At 49.9% G+C, this 14,054-nt stretch overlaps 1 protein-coding gene across 3 annotated transcripts in view; it reads left to right on the top strand.

The window, feature by feature from the left end:
• The window catches only part of MFAP3L (microfibril associated protein 3 like), a 50,246-nt gene that overhangs the window by 27,289 nt on the left and 8,903 nt on the right, over nucleotides 1-14,054 (top strand). For 2 of the 3 annotated variants that reach the window (XM_045164983.1, XM_045164982.1), the window contains exon 2: nucleotides 3,587-4,009. In XM_045164983.1, coding sequence (XP_045020918.1) covers nucleotides 3,718-4,009 — 292 coding nt within the window. In that variant the 5' untranslated portion in view covers nucleotides 3,587-3,717. Of the gene's footprint in view, nucleotides 1-2,989; nucleotides 3,077-3,586; nucleotides 4,010-14,054 lie in introns of those variants that run through there. The other variant, XM_045164984.1, reaches the window with a different exon arrangement.

Here is a 14,054-nt window from a genome sequence, read left to right as displayed (position 1 = left end):
AGATGATGCAAACACAGCTAGATGCCCCTGTGGGGAGGAAATGAACCTTGGTTCTTCCTTACACCATGTACAAAGTAACCAAAGTGGGTCCATGGAAAAGCTAAAACTGGAAGGTGCACAAGAGTGCTTCTGGTCATGATGGAAGCATTCCACATGTTGTGTATTGTTGTGGTTACATGGGTGTGTAAATCTGCCCAAACCTATTAAAATGCGTACCCTAAATGGGTACTTTTATTAATTTGTAAATTACAGCACAGTAAAGTTGATTTTTGGCTTCCCCAGTGGCTCGGCATTTCATGGAAAATAGGTGGCGAAACAGTGGAAACAGTGTCAGACTTTCTTTTTCTGGGCTCCAAAATCACTACAGATGGTGACTGCAGCCATGAAATTAAAAGACGCTTACTCCTTGGAAGGAAAATTATGACCAACCTAGAAAGCATATTCAAAAGCAAAGACATTACTTTGCCAACACAGGTTCGTCTAGTCAAGGCTATGGTTTTTCCTGTGGTCATGTATGGATGTGAGAGTTGGACTGTGAAGAAGGCTGAGCACCAAAGAATTGATGCTTTTGCACTGTGGTGTTGGAGAAGACTCTTGAGAGTCCCTTGGACTGCAAGGTGATCCAACCAGTCCATTCTGAAGGAGATCAGCCCTGGGATTTCTTTGGAAGGAATGATGCTAAAGCTGAAACTCCAGTACTTTGTCCACCTCATGTGAAGAGTTGACTCATTGGAAAAGACTCTGATGCTGGGAGGGATTGGGGGCATGAGGAGAAGGGGACGACAGAGGATGAGATGGACGTGAGTCTGAGTGAACTCCGGGAGTTGGTGATGGACAGGGAGGCCTGGCGTGCTGCGATTCATGGAGTCGCAAAGAGTCGGACACGACTGAGCGACTGATCTGATCTGACCTGAGTGGCTTGGCAGTAAAGAATCTGCCTGCCAGTGCAGTATGTGCAAGAGATGTGAGTTTGATCCCTGAGTTGGAAAGACTCTGGAGGAGAAAATATCAACCCTCTCCAGTATTCTTGCCTAGAGAAGCCCATGGACAGAGGAGTCTGGCAGGCTATGGTCCAGAGAAATCATATCCTCTCTCTCCCCTGCATAACATTTTTCGATGAATGTCTGATAAAATCCAGGTTCCTTACTCTGTCGTCTAGAGCCCTAGGAGATCTGGACCTGTCCTCTTTGACACATCTGGTAGTGCCCCATTTGCTTTAGTGGTTGGCTCTTCCTGGAGCGCCCTTTTCTGGGACCTGGGTGATCCCCAAAGAGCTCCGAGGCCACCCCCTCAGGGAAGTTCTCCAGGACTGCCTCATTTGGCACTCAGGTGCATCATGGTGTGTTTTTCAAAGCATGTGTGGTTATCCGAAGTTCTTATACACATGGTGTTTACTCTGCTTTTCCCCATGAAGATAAAACCTCCACAGGAAAGATCTGTATTGTCTGTTCATCTGTCTTGGGGGCCTAGAATAACGTCTGCCCATAGTAGATGTTTCCTGGTGGCTCAGGTGAAGAATCTGCCTGCAGTGCAGGAGACATGAGTTCAATCCAGTGGGGAAGGAAATGGCAACCCACTCCAGTATTCTTGCCTGGGAAATCCCACGGACAGAGCAGCCTGGGGGCCTGCCATGCATAAGAGTCGCAAAGAGTCGGAGAAGACTGAGCAACCAACACTTTCACTTTCATAGTAGATGTTCAGTAATTCTTTTTAAATAGCAGGGATAAGGAATCCAGATCGTGTAGCACAGCACGCAAAGGCGCAGATTCTTGCTACAGAAAGTAGGGGCACCATGTGGCTCGTGTTTAGAGCGGTTGGAGGGGTCAGCCTGGAACCTGGGCCAAGACTGAAGGCTGGCGGTCAGCCCAGAAGGCTCCCTCCCTGCTCCTAGGAGGGAGACATGGAGACCCCCAGGGAGGGCCTCAGAGGACACAGAAACGGGGGGCCCGCCCAAGCAGTGTTCAGCAGGTGGAGTTCACAGTGTGGGGTTAGGGACGTTCAGAAAGGAAGAGGGTGATGGTGGAGTTGAGGACTGTCCCTGCACCTTCCTGCATAGACGGTGCCACAGCCTGTTTGGCAGATTGACCAGCTGGTCCGAGGGCACTGACACGAGTCCCCGCAGGGCATCCTGGTGAGGAAGTGCGTGAGCTGTGGGTGGTACTGTCCCCAGGGAAGGGGTCAGAACCAGGAATCTGGCCCAGAGGGTGCTCGGGTGGGAGGTGGCAGCACCGGCCGCAGGGGAAGGAGAGGGGCTGGGGAAGAACAGGGAGCACTGTCAGTGGGGGGTGGAGCACAGAGGCCCCACAGGAGGAGCGGATGGGGACAGCCGCTGTCACAGTGACAGTTGCCTGGTAAGGAAGAGACTGGCGATGTGAGCAGGACCCGCTTCAACAGAGAGCAGGTGGACACCGAGTGTCCCTGTTAGAGGAGCTGATGGCTTGCAGCTGAGAGGCAGGAGGCCTCCCCAGTGGGTGGGAGGCGGACGAGGGGACTCAGCCCCGCACACTGTGGGGGGCAGGCTGTACCACCGCTGGGCCACAGTGTTGGTTCTGAAGCTGGAGAGACCATGGAGGGAAGAGGACAGTGGACCCGCAAGCTGGGATCCTGGCTGGGCCGGCGACGTGCCTTGGTTTCTGCGAGCAGGTCGTGGGTGTAGTTCATCCCCAGTTCTGTGCAGGCCTCTGCAGTGGGAGCCAGGACATCCTGGGGTGGGTTGGATCCCGCTGGACGCTGGCAGGAGGACACGGTCTTCGGGGGGGTGGGGTCTGTGTGCCCGGGTGCTGGCCGGGGCAGCGGGGGCAGCCTGAGGGGAGTCAGGAGACCAGGAACCCAGAGAGGGCACTGAGCAGGTGGGGTGCAGGGCAGGACGGCTACTGAGAACCTCAGGATGACCTGGAACTTCAGAACTTAGAATGTGGAGAGGAGAAAGGCCCCGGGGTGTGGCCATGTGCTTAGTGGTTGAGATGGAGGGGAGGGCAGTAGGCGGGGGTTAGATCTTGGGGGAGCAAGTGCAGCCACCCACCATGTCACACCCTACATCCCAGGAGGCACGTGAAGATGGAGACCAAGGAGTTCAGTGAGTGACGTCGGGGGGAGGGGAGGGTCGCCGGGGCAGAGGGCGCTGGAGTGGTTGCCTGAAAGGGGAAGGGCATCCCAGTCGGGGGAGGGGCATGCCAGCTGATGCTGGGGGAGACCCCCGGGTGCACTGCAGCAGGAAGACGGCCTGTCCAGTGGCAGAGAGAGATTCCGAGCACCCAGTGCACTCCGGGGTCCACAAGCAGACAGGTGGGGGGTGAGAGGAGGCCTCGCGGTGCTGACTGAGGAAAGCCGGGGTTGGCCTTTGAGCCCTGCAAGGTCGTGTGATATAAAGTTACGCTGTTCCTGCTAGGAGTCATATGCTTCAGTAGCAGAAGTGACAAATTCGTATATCATGATTTCCATGAACGTTTGGAACAACTTCATATTTGGTGTGCTATTTAAAAATTAGCCCGATGTGTGTTTTAGCTGGGTTTCTAACATATTATAAATAATCATTTTAAAGTATGAATGCTAGTATTTATGCATTTCTTTTTTTTTTTCTAAACAGGTTTTTAATCAGGAGCCAACTACATGGAGCCAGGCCAGGTTTGGCCCCTGGCCTGCTGTGAGCAGAGTGTTACCCACTAGAGGATTCCCCCGGCCGGCTGGCTCTGCCGCTGTAAAGAACAAGCGAAGAAGATGGATGGAGTGAAGAGACATCTGCCTGTGTGCTTCCTGCCTCCTGTGCCCTTGTTAATCCTAGTATCCACTCTGGCGACTGCCAGCAGTGTGACCAGCAGCACTTTAAACGGCACCGACGTGGCTGTGGGCTCGGCGCCCGTGGTCGTTGCCAGAACCGACCATATCATCGTCAAGGAAGGGAACAGTGCCTTGATCAACTGCAGCGTCTCCGGCCTTCCCGAACCCCAGTTCAAGTGGTACAATTCGGCGGGCAAACTGCTGAGCGAGAACGAGGAGGATCAAGGGGGAGGTAGGCCATCCCGCTACTCCAGGGTCAGAAAAACGAGGAGGGGTTGGGCGGGTGCCCTAGACGTCTCTGGTTCTTACATCGTTTCAGGATCTTCTTGAGTCTTGTTTTTCTCAGGCAAGAGAGAGAAATAGATATCCTTAAGGATTCACAGCGGTAATGAATTCTTTTTTTTCACTCTTGACTCAGAAAACAAAAGGCAAGCATTAGTGTCTTTTAAAAAGCCACTTAAAATTTTACAGTATAATGCATACTAATTGCTGTAGGGGTGGAATATAGTGGGTTTTCCTCACGTGTAAGGGAGTTTTCCTTTGTTTCATGGAATGTAGCGGTTGTCTATCATTCAATGGGTTTAAAGGCCATGCTTTTTTAAAACGTTTTATTTGTTTATTTGGGTTGTGCTGGGTCTCTGTTGCTGTACGGTATTTCTCTGGTTGTACAAGCAGGGGCTACCCTAGTTGCAGTGCACGTGCTGCTCACTGTGGTGACTTCTCTTGCTCTGGAGCACAGGCTCTAGGGCCCACGGGCGTCAGGAGTTGAGGCACGGGAACTCTAGAGCTCAGGCTCCGTAGTTGAGGTGCACAGGCTTGGTTGCGCCGATGCATGTGGGATCTTCCTGGACCGGCGACTGAACCCATATCCTCTGCATCAGCAGGTGGATTCTTAACTGCTGGACCACCAGGGAAGTCCCTCAAGGTCACGCTTTTTGAAAGCAGGCTCTGTGCAGCTTCTTGCTAGCAGCCAGAGATCACCTGTGTTTCCTGGCAACCTGGCTGAAGTTTCTAGACTGTTGGCCAGGAGGTGGTGCGGGGCGGCTGCAAGAGGGAGAAGAAATGATGGGACCACAGGACTTGCCCACTAGAAGGAACCCTGGAGATTGCACAGGCGAAGCCCCTCTCTTATGTGACTTTTCCCTGGTCCTGTGGTCGTTAGCTGTGACCAGAACCTTCCATGCTGATACTACTCTGGTCACAGAGCTGATCCATACTGACGGTGAGCAGACAGAACAGCCCAGCCCCTTCCTCTCACTGCAAGTCAGGAGGAAGTGACGTCACACCTGTGAGGGGACGGTAACCATGGCAACGTCCACATAGTCAAGTCCTGGGACCCCAAGGGTTTTTCTGCAGGGCTAGGGATTCCAAGGACACTGAAGTGACCAGGGACTCCAGACTGAGTCTGCTGCCCCCTTGGGCCTGGAGCAGAGGTGGTCCTGGGTATATAGGGCCATGGCGGGGACTCTGAGCCCTGTGTCCTGGCGAGAGAAGAGTATGGGCACAGAGTGGGCCTGGACTTCAGCAGTGATGTTTTGAGGTCTGTCTTGGAGTCGTACTGACCACTCCAAGGAGATCTCAATGGTGACCAGTCAGTCTTGGCAGGTGGACCTGTGCTTCATGGCTCTCTCTGTGCTTTGGGTGGTTGAATGCCCTGGAGTCGCCTGGGGTCACTTCCCTTCCACCTGTGGGCACTGGGGGTGGAAGGAGCAGACAACCAGTGGCCTGGAGACAGAGGCTAGGTTCAGGGCTCATCTGCCAGAGCCCTCCGGTCCTGTTTGTAGCTGCGTTCATGCTGACAAATCCCTTGGCTATTCTAAAGCCTTATGAGGAAAGACACACTAGATTTTTTAGAAGAACTTGTGATATTGGTACTTAACGTGCCAGCTCAGCTCTAGTGATTACCGCACATAATAACAGTCATTTCAGGACACAAGTAACATGGGGTAATATTCAGAACCGCCGAGCAAGACAGAGGAAATGGAACGTTTATCCTCAGCATAAAATTTGAGCATCAGTGCGCCACTCGAGGAGCCAAGGTCTTGAAGTCTTCATTTATGACAGGAAGATGTCCACCTTCTAACCAGGATGTAGATTTCAGTTTCTGGGCTGATCAGCTAGGAGTTTACATGGAGTGGTATTTCATTAATAACTCAACAAAGAGGTGGTTGCCACAGCGTGGGAACAACGCTAACATCCTAGAATGTTAGTTACATGCATACACTGCAGTGCTGCCTGGTGCTGTGCTCAGTCGCTCAGTCGTGTCCCACTCTTTGTGACCCCAAGGACCCTGTAGCCCACCAGGCTCCTCTGTCCATGGGATTCTCCAGGCAAGATTACTGGAGTGGGTTGCCATTCCCTTCTCCAGGGAATCTTCCCAACCCAGGGATTGAACCCTCATCTCTTGCATCTCCTGCAGGCAAGATCTTTACCACTGAGCCACAGACCACTGCTGAAATCAAACAAGATGAGCGTAACTCTCATTAACAATCACCCTTTTGACTAAGGCCCTGTACCATGTTGCCCAATTTGTTTCTGGTCCTTACAGTGGGCGTGAGGGTTTCATGGCCTTGATCCTCACGGGTCTGGATTGAGAAGCAGGGGGATGGAGAAGACAGTACTCAGCAGGGTGTGGCCAGGTTGGGCTTTATTCTCCCTCTGTGCCTACCAGCACCTGCTCCTCCTCCAGGTGTCAGCAGGCAAGGGGTGGTGAAAGCCCCTGAGCACACAGAACAGATGAGAGGCTGGATGGTTGGTGCACCAGCCCCATCACCATCACCAAGAGGCAGTGCTAGGCCCCCCACAGTGATGCATACACGAAGCATGCGTACACCAGGTGTGTTCAGAACCATTTGGTGAGTTGCCCGCCATGTGTGCTCTGCGATTCCAGGAGTGTTTAATAGCTCCATTTCTTGCTGGTGCTGAGAAAGTGATGCAACTGTTCCTGGTGCCAGCCCTGCGGGTCCTAGAAGGCATCGGTTGTTGCCCCTCACTGGTAGGAGCAGCAGCTGGCTTGCTTTGTGTCCCTCGTGTTGTCACTTCAATCCCACAGATCAGGAGAGGCCACTGTATGATCTGTTTCTGGGGGACTCTTTTTTTTTTTTTTTGGAGTTCACCGAAGGACGCATTGGGGCTTCCCAGGTGGAGCTAGTCATAAAGAACCCACCTGCCAACACAGGAGACGTAAGAGACCCAGGTTCAATCAGGACAATTCCCTGAAGGAGGAAATGGCAACCCACTCCAGTATTCTTGCCTGGAAAATCCCATGGACAGAGGAACCTGGTGGGCTACAGTCCATGGGGTCACAAAGAGTGAGACACGACTGAAGTGACTTAGCACGCATGCAAAGGACATGTTTGAGGTGGTCCACCATTTTACAAAAATAACCCAGAGCTCCAATAATGTGAGTAACCACACATGGCCACAAAATGTCCTTTTTTCAGTTTTTCTTTTGCTACAGGTGAGTAGCCATATGTAAGTGCCAGAAAGTATTATAAAAATGCCCCTATTATTTCAGGCATGAATTCTCCAGTGTATTTTTGCTGTAGTTTCTTACTCTGACTTTAAACCATGAAAATGCACATTGGCACCTTTATCAGATAATAAATAACAAGCATTTCAAGAAAGTCTGCTCCGGAAAAGGCATAGGCCTGACAGTCATGCCTGGCTCAATTATGTTGGAAATTCTTACTTCAAGTGAGGTTTTAGGTTTCCCTGTGGATTTGCTCTCCATTCTCTTATAGCATTCTGTCACCAAAAATAATTAAGAATTATCTCTGAAAATAAACACGCCCAGAGTTAGCTGAGTTATATGAAGTTTGCAGTTCTTTCATGGCTGCTCCACCTTTGTAGAATTCATTGTTATGAATTTTGGTTTAGTTTACATTGCTCTGGTGTTTTTATCCTCTGCTCCTGCAGATGTTTTTAGTAGCCTGTAGGATGCTTTTACCTCCTCCTGCCAAGGGATCACAGAAACCTGTGCTGGTCACATCTTCAGACCTGAGTGAATCTCCCCCTAATCCAGCATATCCAGGAGGGAGTCCGTGCCCACAGCATTAAGTGTACATCATTGTTTGCCTCTCTGATGAAGCATGGAATAGTGTGTGAACCCATGAAAGTGCTACACTAAATTCTTCTTTTAGTAAATTAAATATTTGAGATCGAAAAAGTTGATTCCTCAAAATTAGACAAAATTTGTGTAATTGTAAATATACCACTGGAAATTCAGCAGAACAGAACAATGACGGCTCTTTGAGCAAGTTCCTCCACTTTTCGGAGCCAGTTTTCCCATCTGTAAAGCAGAGATAATCCTCTTGTACCTCCAGGGAGGGTTGTGAGCCTTCCATGATGTATTAGATGCTCAGTATGGTACCTGGAGAGGCTTCCCAGGTGGCTCAGTGGTAAAGAATCAGCCTGCAATGCTGGAGATACAGATTCAACCCCTGGGTCGGGAAGATCTCCTGGAGAAGGAAATGACAACCCACCAGTATGCTTGCCTGGAAAATTCCATGGACCGGGGAGCCTGGCGGGCTACAGTCCATGGGGTCTCGAAGAGTCAGACACGACTTAATGACTGAACAACAATGGTACCTAGAACACACCACGATTTCGGGAAACGGCAGCTGCGTCACTGTTACCGGTCACTTCACCCTCGTTCTGTGTTGTCACAGTCAAGATCCCAAGTGCTTGTCTCTGCTTAATAGGACGTTGTGTTTTGTAAAGAAAGGAAATACTTTTCTGAGCAATTTCGTATTCACTCTCTCAAGTTCTCAACCTTAAAAATAAAAACTAAAAGGCATGTCTATCCCTGAAGTGTTATTTAAAATCTCGAGATGACACTGTGATGGCAGGGGAGGCACCTTCTCTTCCGTCAGCCACCTCCCCCTGCCTGGCACGTTCCCTCCGTGTGCAGAGGCCCGCTGACCCCCTATGTGCTCCGGCCGTGGAGAAAGCGGTGCATGTGGATGCTTTGCTGGGTGTTATGCACACGGTGTACTTTCCTTTTGCCAGAACCAGTGGTCCTCTCACCCAGAGGATACCAGCCAAGTCTGGAGGCGTCTTTGGTAGTCGTGGACAGGGCAGGAGAGGAAGGAGGGGGAGATGATGCTACTGATATCTAGTGGGTGGAAACCGGAATATTCTCAACATCCCACAACACACAGGACAGCCAGCTACAGAGAAGTGTTGTTGTTGCTCAGTCACTTAGTCGTGTCCAGCTCTTTGAGATCCCAGGAACTGTCGCCTGCTAGGCTCCTCTGTCCATGGGATTTCCCAGGCAAGAATACTGGAGTGGGTTGCAATTTCCTTCTCCAGGGGATCTTCCCCACCCAGGGATCAAACCTGTGTCTCCTGCATTGGCAGGCAGGTTCTTTACCCCTGAGTCACCAGCGAAGCCCTCCAAAGAATTATCTGATGCAACATGCCAGCCCAAGTGGAAAAACCCTTAGTTCAGTTCAGTTCATTTCAGTTGCTCAGTCATGTCCAACTCTTTGCAACCCCATGTACACCAGGCTTCTCTGTCCATCATCAACTGGAGAAACCCTGGTCCCACCTAAAGAAGCATCTTAGCCAGCTAAAGAATCATTCCACGGTCAGTTAAGTCACCTGTGAGAACCGGTAATGTAGTCTCCCATAAAAGTGGTACTTGGGTTCATCTTCCAGAAGGAATCATGTCAGAGGCCAGCCTGCCAACGGGCCACCGTTTGTAGTGTTTCTTCAGAGCGGTGCTCCCTTTGGGATGTGAGCCCAGACAGCTTTTAGTCTGAGCAGTGGGAAGAGCCTTCCCTATCACTCTCAGATGAGGAGAGCCAAGATGCCAAAACGGGAAGTTATTTCGCTCCACCCAGTGCTGGGCACTCTCAGAAGAGACTCTTGCCAGCCTGCATGGAGTGGTGTGCTTGGCACTTTTATAAAAATGAAGATTATCAGGTTGAATTAGCTGGCGAGTCAGATGTTTCCCTTGCCAGGAAATGAAAAGATGGCTTCTTTTCAGGTATTCTTGATCCTTTAAAGCAGAGCACAACAGCAGGCTGTGTACACCCTGAGCTTTCGCCTGTCCCTCCCCCCCATTCCTGAGCAGAGAGTTGAACTAAGCTGGGATGATCCCAGGCTCCTCAGCCCCACGTGATGTAGGAAGAAGCTTGTTAGCAGCCCCAGGACTGGCTGAAGAGGCCACCCAGGAGATGGGACCCTGGGGCGCGGGGGCCTGGCTGCTGCGGTGTCTGTGCCCTGGGTCTCTGCGGTGGCTGGGCTCTGGGGAGGTGGGAAGGGTGGCTCGCACCTGTTGCAGAAGCCCTGTGACAGCCATGTGGGGCTCCGTTCGTGTTCAGGTCTGTTCTGTAGAAAGGCTGGATGCCTTCCCTGAGTCTCCTCTATTTCACATACTGGAGAACAGACCCCACACCTACAGACAAGTGTGGACTCAGTGCGGCGTCATTCGACTGAGTGTTTGCACTTCCTTTCTGTCTGTGTAAACGTTGTCAGGACCCTCACCACCTCTTCAGTTGGTTTCACGAAAATAACCTTGTTTGAACGGATCCTTCATGTCTAAATGAGGTTGTGAGCAGAGACAATCTTCTTGTACCACCTATCAGGGTTTCCCAGGTGGCTCAGTGGTAAAGAATCTACCTGCAATGCAGGAGACACGGGTGATGTAGGTTCAGTCTCGAGGTCAGGAAGGTCCCCTGGAGCAGGAAATGGCAACCCCCTCCAGTATTCTTGCCTGGAGAATCCCATGGACAGAGGGGCCTGGCGGGCTATAGTCCATGGGGTCACTACAGAGTCGGACACGACTTAAGAACTAAACAGCATCTACTCCTATCCATGAGTAGATGAACCGTACATTAGTGGTTTACCCTTTCACAGAAAGACCTCTCCAAGGAAAAAGAGAAATCCTTTCCTTCTAAGAAATAATTTAAGGGAAATTCTAAGAGCTTTGTATTTGGTCATGATGTTAATTTTTTAAATTTATTTTTAATTGAAAGATAATTGCTTTAAAATATTGCTTTGATTTCTGCCATGCATCAACATGAATTAACCATAGGTGTACATCTGTCCCCTCCCTCTTGAACCTCCCTCCCTCCTCCCCCTCTTTCCCACCCGTGTAGGTTGTTATAGAGCCCTGCTTTGAATGCCCAGAGTCAAAACAGCAAATTTCCATTGGCTCTCTATTTTATACATGCTAGTGTGTATGCTTTTCATGTTAGTATATGTCAAGGCTATATATTGTCACCCTGCTTATTTAACTTATACGCAGAGTGCATCATGAGAAATGCTGGGCTGGAGGAAGCACAAACTGGAATCAAGATTGCCGGGAGAAATAGCAATAACCTCAGATATGCAGATGACACCACCCTTATGGCAGAAAGCGAAGAATAACCAAAGAGCCTCTTGATGAATATGAAAGAGGAAAATGAAAAAACTGGCTTAAAACTCAACATTCAGAAAATGAAGATCATGGCATCTAGTCCCATTACTTCATGGGAAATAGATGGGGAAACAGTGGAAACAGTGTCAGACTTTATTTTGAGGGGGGGGTGCTCCAAAATCACTGCAGATGGTGATTGCAGCCATGAAATTAAAAGACGCTTGCTCCTTGGAAGAAAAGTTATGACCAACCTAGACAGCATATTAAAAAGCAGAGATATTACTTTGCCAACAAAGGTCCATCTAGTCAAGGCTATGGTTTTTCCAGTAGTCATGTATGGATGTGAGAGTTGGACTACAAAGAAAGCTGAGCACCGAAGAATCGATGCTTTTGAACTGTGGTGTTGGAAAAGACTCTTGAGAGTCCCTTGGACTGCAAGGAGATCCAACCAGTCCATCCTAAAGGAGATCAGTCCTGGGTGTTCATTAGAAGGACTGATGCTGAAGCTGAAACTCCAACACTTTGGCCACCTGATTTGAAGAGTTGACTTATTGGAAAAGACCCTGATGCTGGGAAAGATTGAAGGCAGGAGGAGAAGGGGATGACAGAGGATGAGATGGTTGGATGGCATCACCAACTCCGTGGACATGAATTTGAGGAAGGTCCAGGAGTTGGTGATGGACAGGGAGGCCTGGTGTGCTGCAGTCCATGGGGTTGCAAAGAGTCAGACACAACTGAGTGACTGAACTGAACTGAATGCTTTCATGGGCATGATGTTAATTTTTGATGCTGAGTGGTCCTCAGGATAGCTGGACAGATGGGGGTTTTGGCAGACATGGGTTTGGAGGAGAACCATGCTTACAGCATCTCCATGGCTGTACTGCCACCTTTCTCAAGCTGCTTCACTTCCGGGAGAGGTTGGTACTCTGGTTCTGTCCAGCGGTCATTTGACTGGAAGGTGTTGGCATGGGTGTTATTCCTGATCTGTCATGTCGAATCATGGTATCCCACGTACTGTGGCATTTCTTGGGGTCATAGGTTTAGCTGTCACCACACCATGCTGTTGACCTGCTTCTCTAGTTGCTAGAACTGGACCCAGTTCTGTGGACGTGAGCTTGTGCCACCCTGAGTGACTTGCCATCCGTGTGCCCAGGCCCCGAGGTGACAAGCGATACAAGCTCAGCCGCTTTCCCGGCCTGGGACCCAGATGTCGGCTTTGCCCAGAGGGTGTTAGCTGGGACGAAGGTTCCGGAACTGTGTCCCCAAGGAGACAGATGCTGAAAAGATGTTTCCACGCCCTTGATTTTCTTACATTCAGTAGTATTTTCCCAATCAGATCTAGGCCTGCCTGATTTGAAGCATTTCAAGAATCCTAGAGGTGGGTAACAGATACACTCATCTTGAACGTCAGTAGATTCCAGAAACCAGCCTTGCAGCAGCGTCCCCACAGCAGCCGCATCTGTGGGCAGTGTGTCTTTCTCATCCTCCCATGACCGCCCCCCAACCCTCCTCTGGTACTCTGCAAGGTGGAAAAGTTACCTGTTTTAAAAGTTACTTGAATTTCTTTCAGTTTTGCTATGATTTAACCATAAGTGATTTTGTGTACTTAGGCACTACCTGCGTTCCATTTTTCTGTGACTTATTCGTCCAAATCCTCCCCCCCCCACCTTTTTTTTTTCCTTTTGGGTTATTGTCTTGATTTTTAAGCATTCTTTGGCTTCCCAGGTGTTTCAGAGGTAACAAACTCACCTGCTGTGCAGGAGGCACAGATGTGCTGGATCCCTGGGTTGGGAAGATCCCCTGGAGCAGGGACTGGCTACCACTCCAGTGTTCTTGCTTAGACAATCTCATGGACAGAGGAGCCTGAAGGAGCCTGATGGTCTGCAATCCATGGGGTCACAAAGAGTCAGACACGACTGAAGCAACCCAACACAGACACACATAGGAGTTCTTCATGGTTTCTAGTTACTAAGCAATTGTCAGATATTCTAGAATTTTCTCCTACTCTATCATTTGCTTATAACTTTAGTATAACATATATCATAGTGTGGAACTTTTAACTGGGGAGAAGTCTGACCCATCAGGGTTCTCTGTTGGCAGTTTCTGGGATTCTTGAAATGCTGAAAAAGGCTTACCTGTCCCAAGGCCATAGAAATATTTTCATGTCTTCTACTGACGTTATACTTATAGTTTTACATTTGGATCTTCAGAGTACTTGGGATTTATTTTTGTGTGTCATTAAACTAGGAATTCAACTTTTTTTTTTTCAAACAAGCCATCAGTCGTCCCACTGTTCTTTACCCCCTGATTTGAAATGACATCTTCCTTAATTTAAAAGCCCCCCACTCGCCAGCATCTGCGTCTGGACCTTGAGGTTTTCTCCACTGATTGAACCAGGGCTCAGAGCAGGGGAAGAGGTGGGGTGGCCGGGCCTCTGCCCGCAGTTCTCTGCTGCTGCAGCACATGGGCTCCCCTCCTTTTCTCACATGTCCCATCACCCACTCTGGCCTTGGAGTGCTTTCTCTTCCTCCTGTTCCTCTCCCAAAAACCCCAGCCCCACTCAGGATACAGTGGTATCACTGAGTGGTATTACCACACCCTCCCATCCAGCAGCATCCTTGGTGCCCTGCCCACTCTGGCATGTGCCATGCACCCCGGTTTGGCAGGGAGTCTGAGTCCCTCTTCACATGACTGGTCTCTGCAGCCAGGGGTCATGTCTGATTCATCTTTGCATCTGTATTGTCTGTCAGGGAGCCTGGTGACAGACAATTTGTAAACTAAGGTTTGTTGACGGAATGCATGAACAAGATAAAAAAGACAGCTGTCCTTCTAAAGACGTCAACTTTATCACATGGAGAGGCTTCAGCCTTCAAGAATAAACAAGGTTCATTATTGGATAAAGCCTACAATA

The sequence above is a fragment of the Bubalus bubalis genome, chromosome 3 (genome assembly GCF_019923935.1).
Source record: "Bubalus bubalis isolate 160015118507 breed Murrah chromosome 3, NDDB_SH_1, whole genome shotgun sequence".
NCBI classification, from domain to species: domain Eukaryota; kingdom Metazoa; phylum Chordata; class Mammalia; order Artiodactyla; family Bovidae; genus Bubalus; species Bubalus bubalis.
The sequence above is the reverse complement of the archived record's forward strand: the minus strand, read 5'-3'. Positions and strand labels throughout refer to the sequence as shown.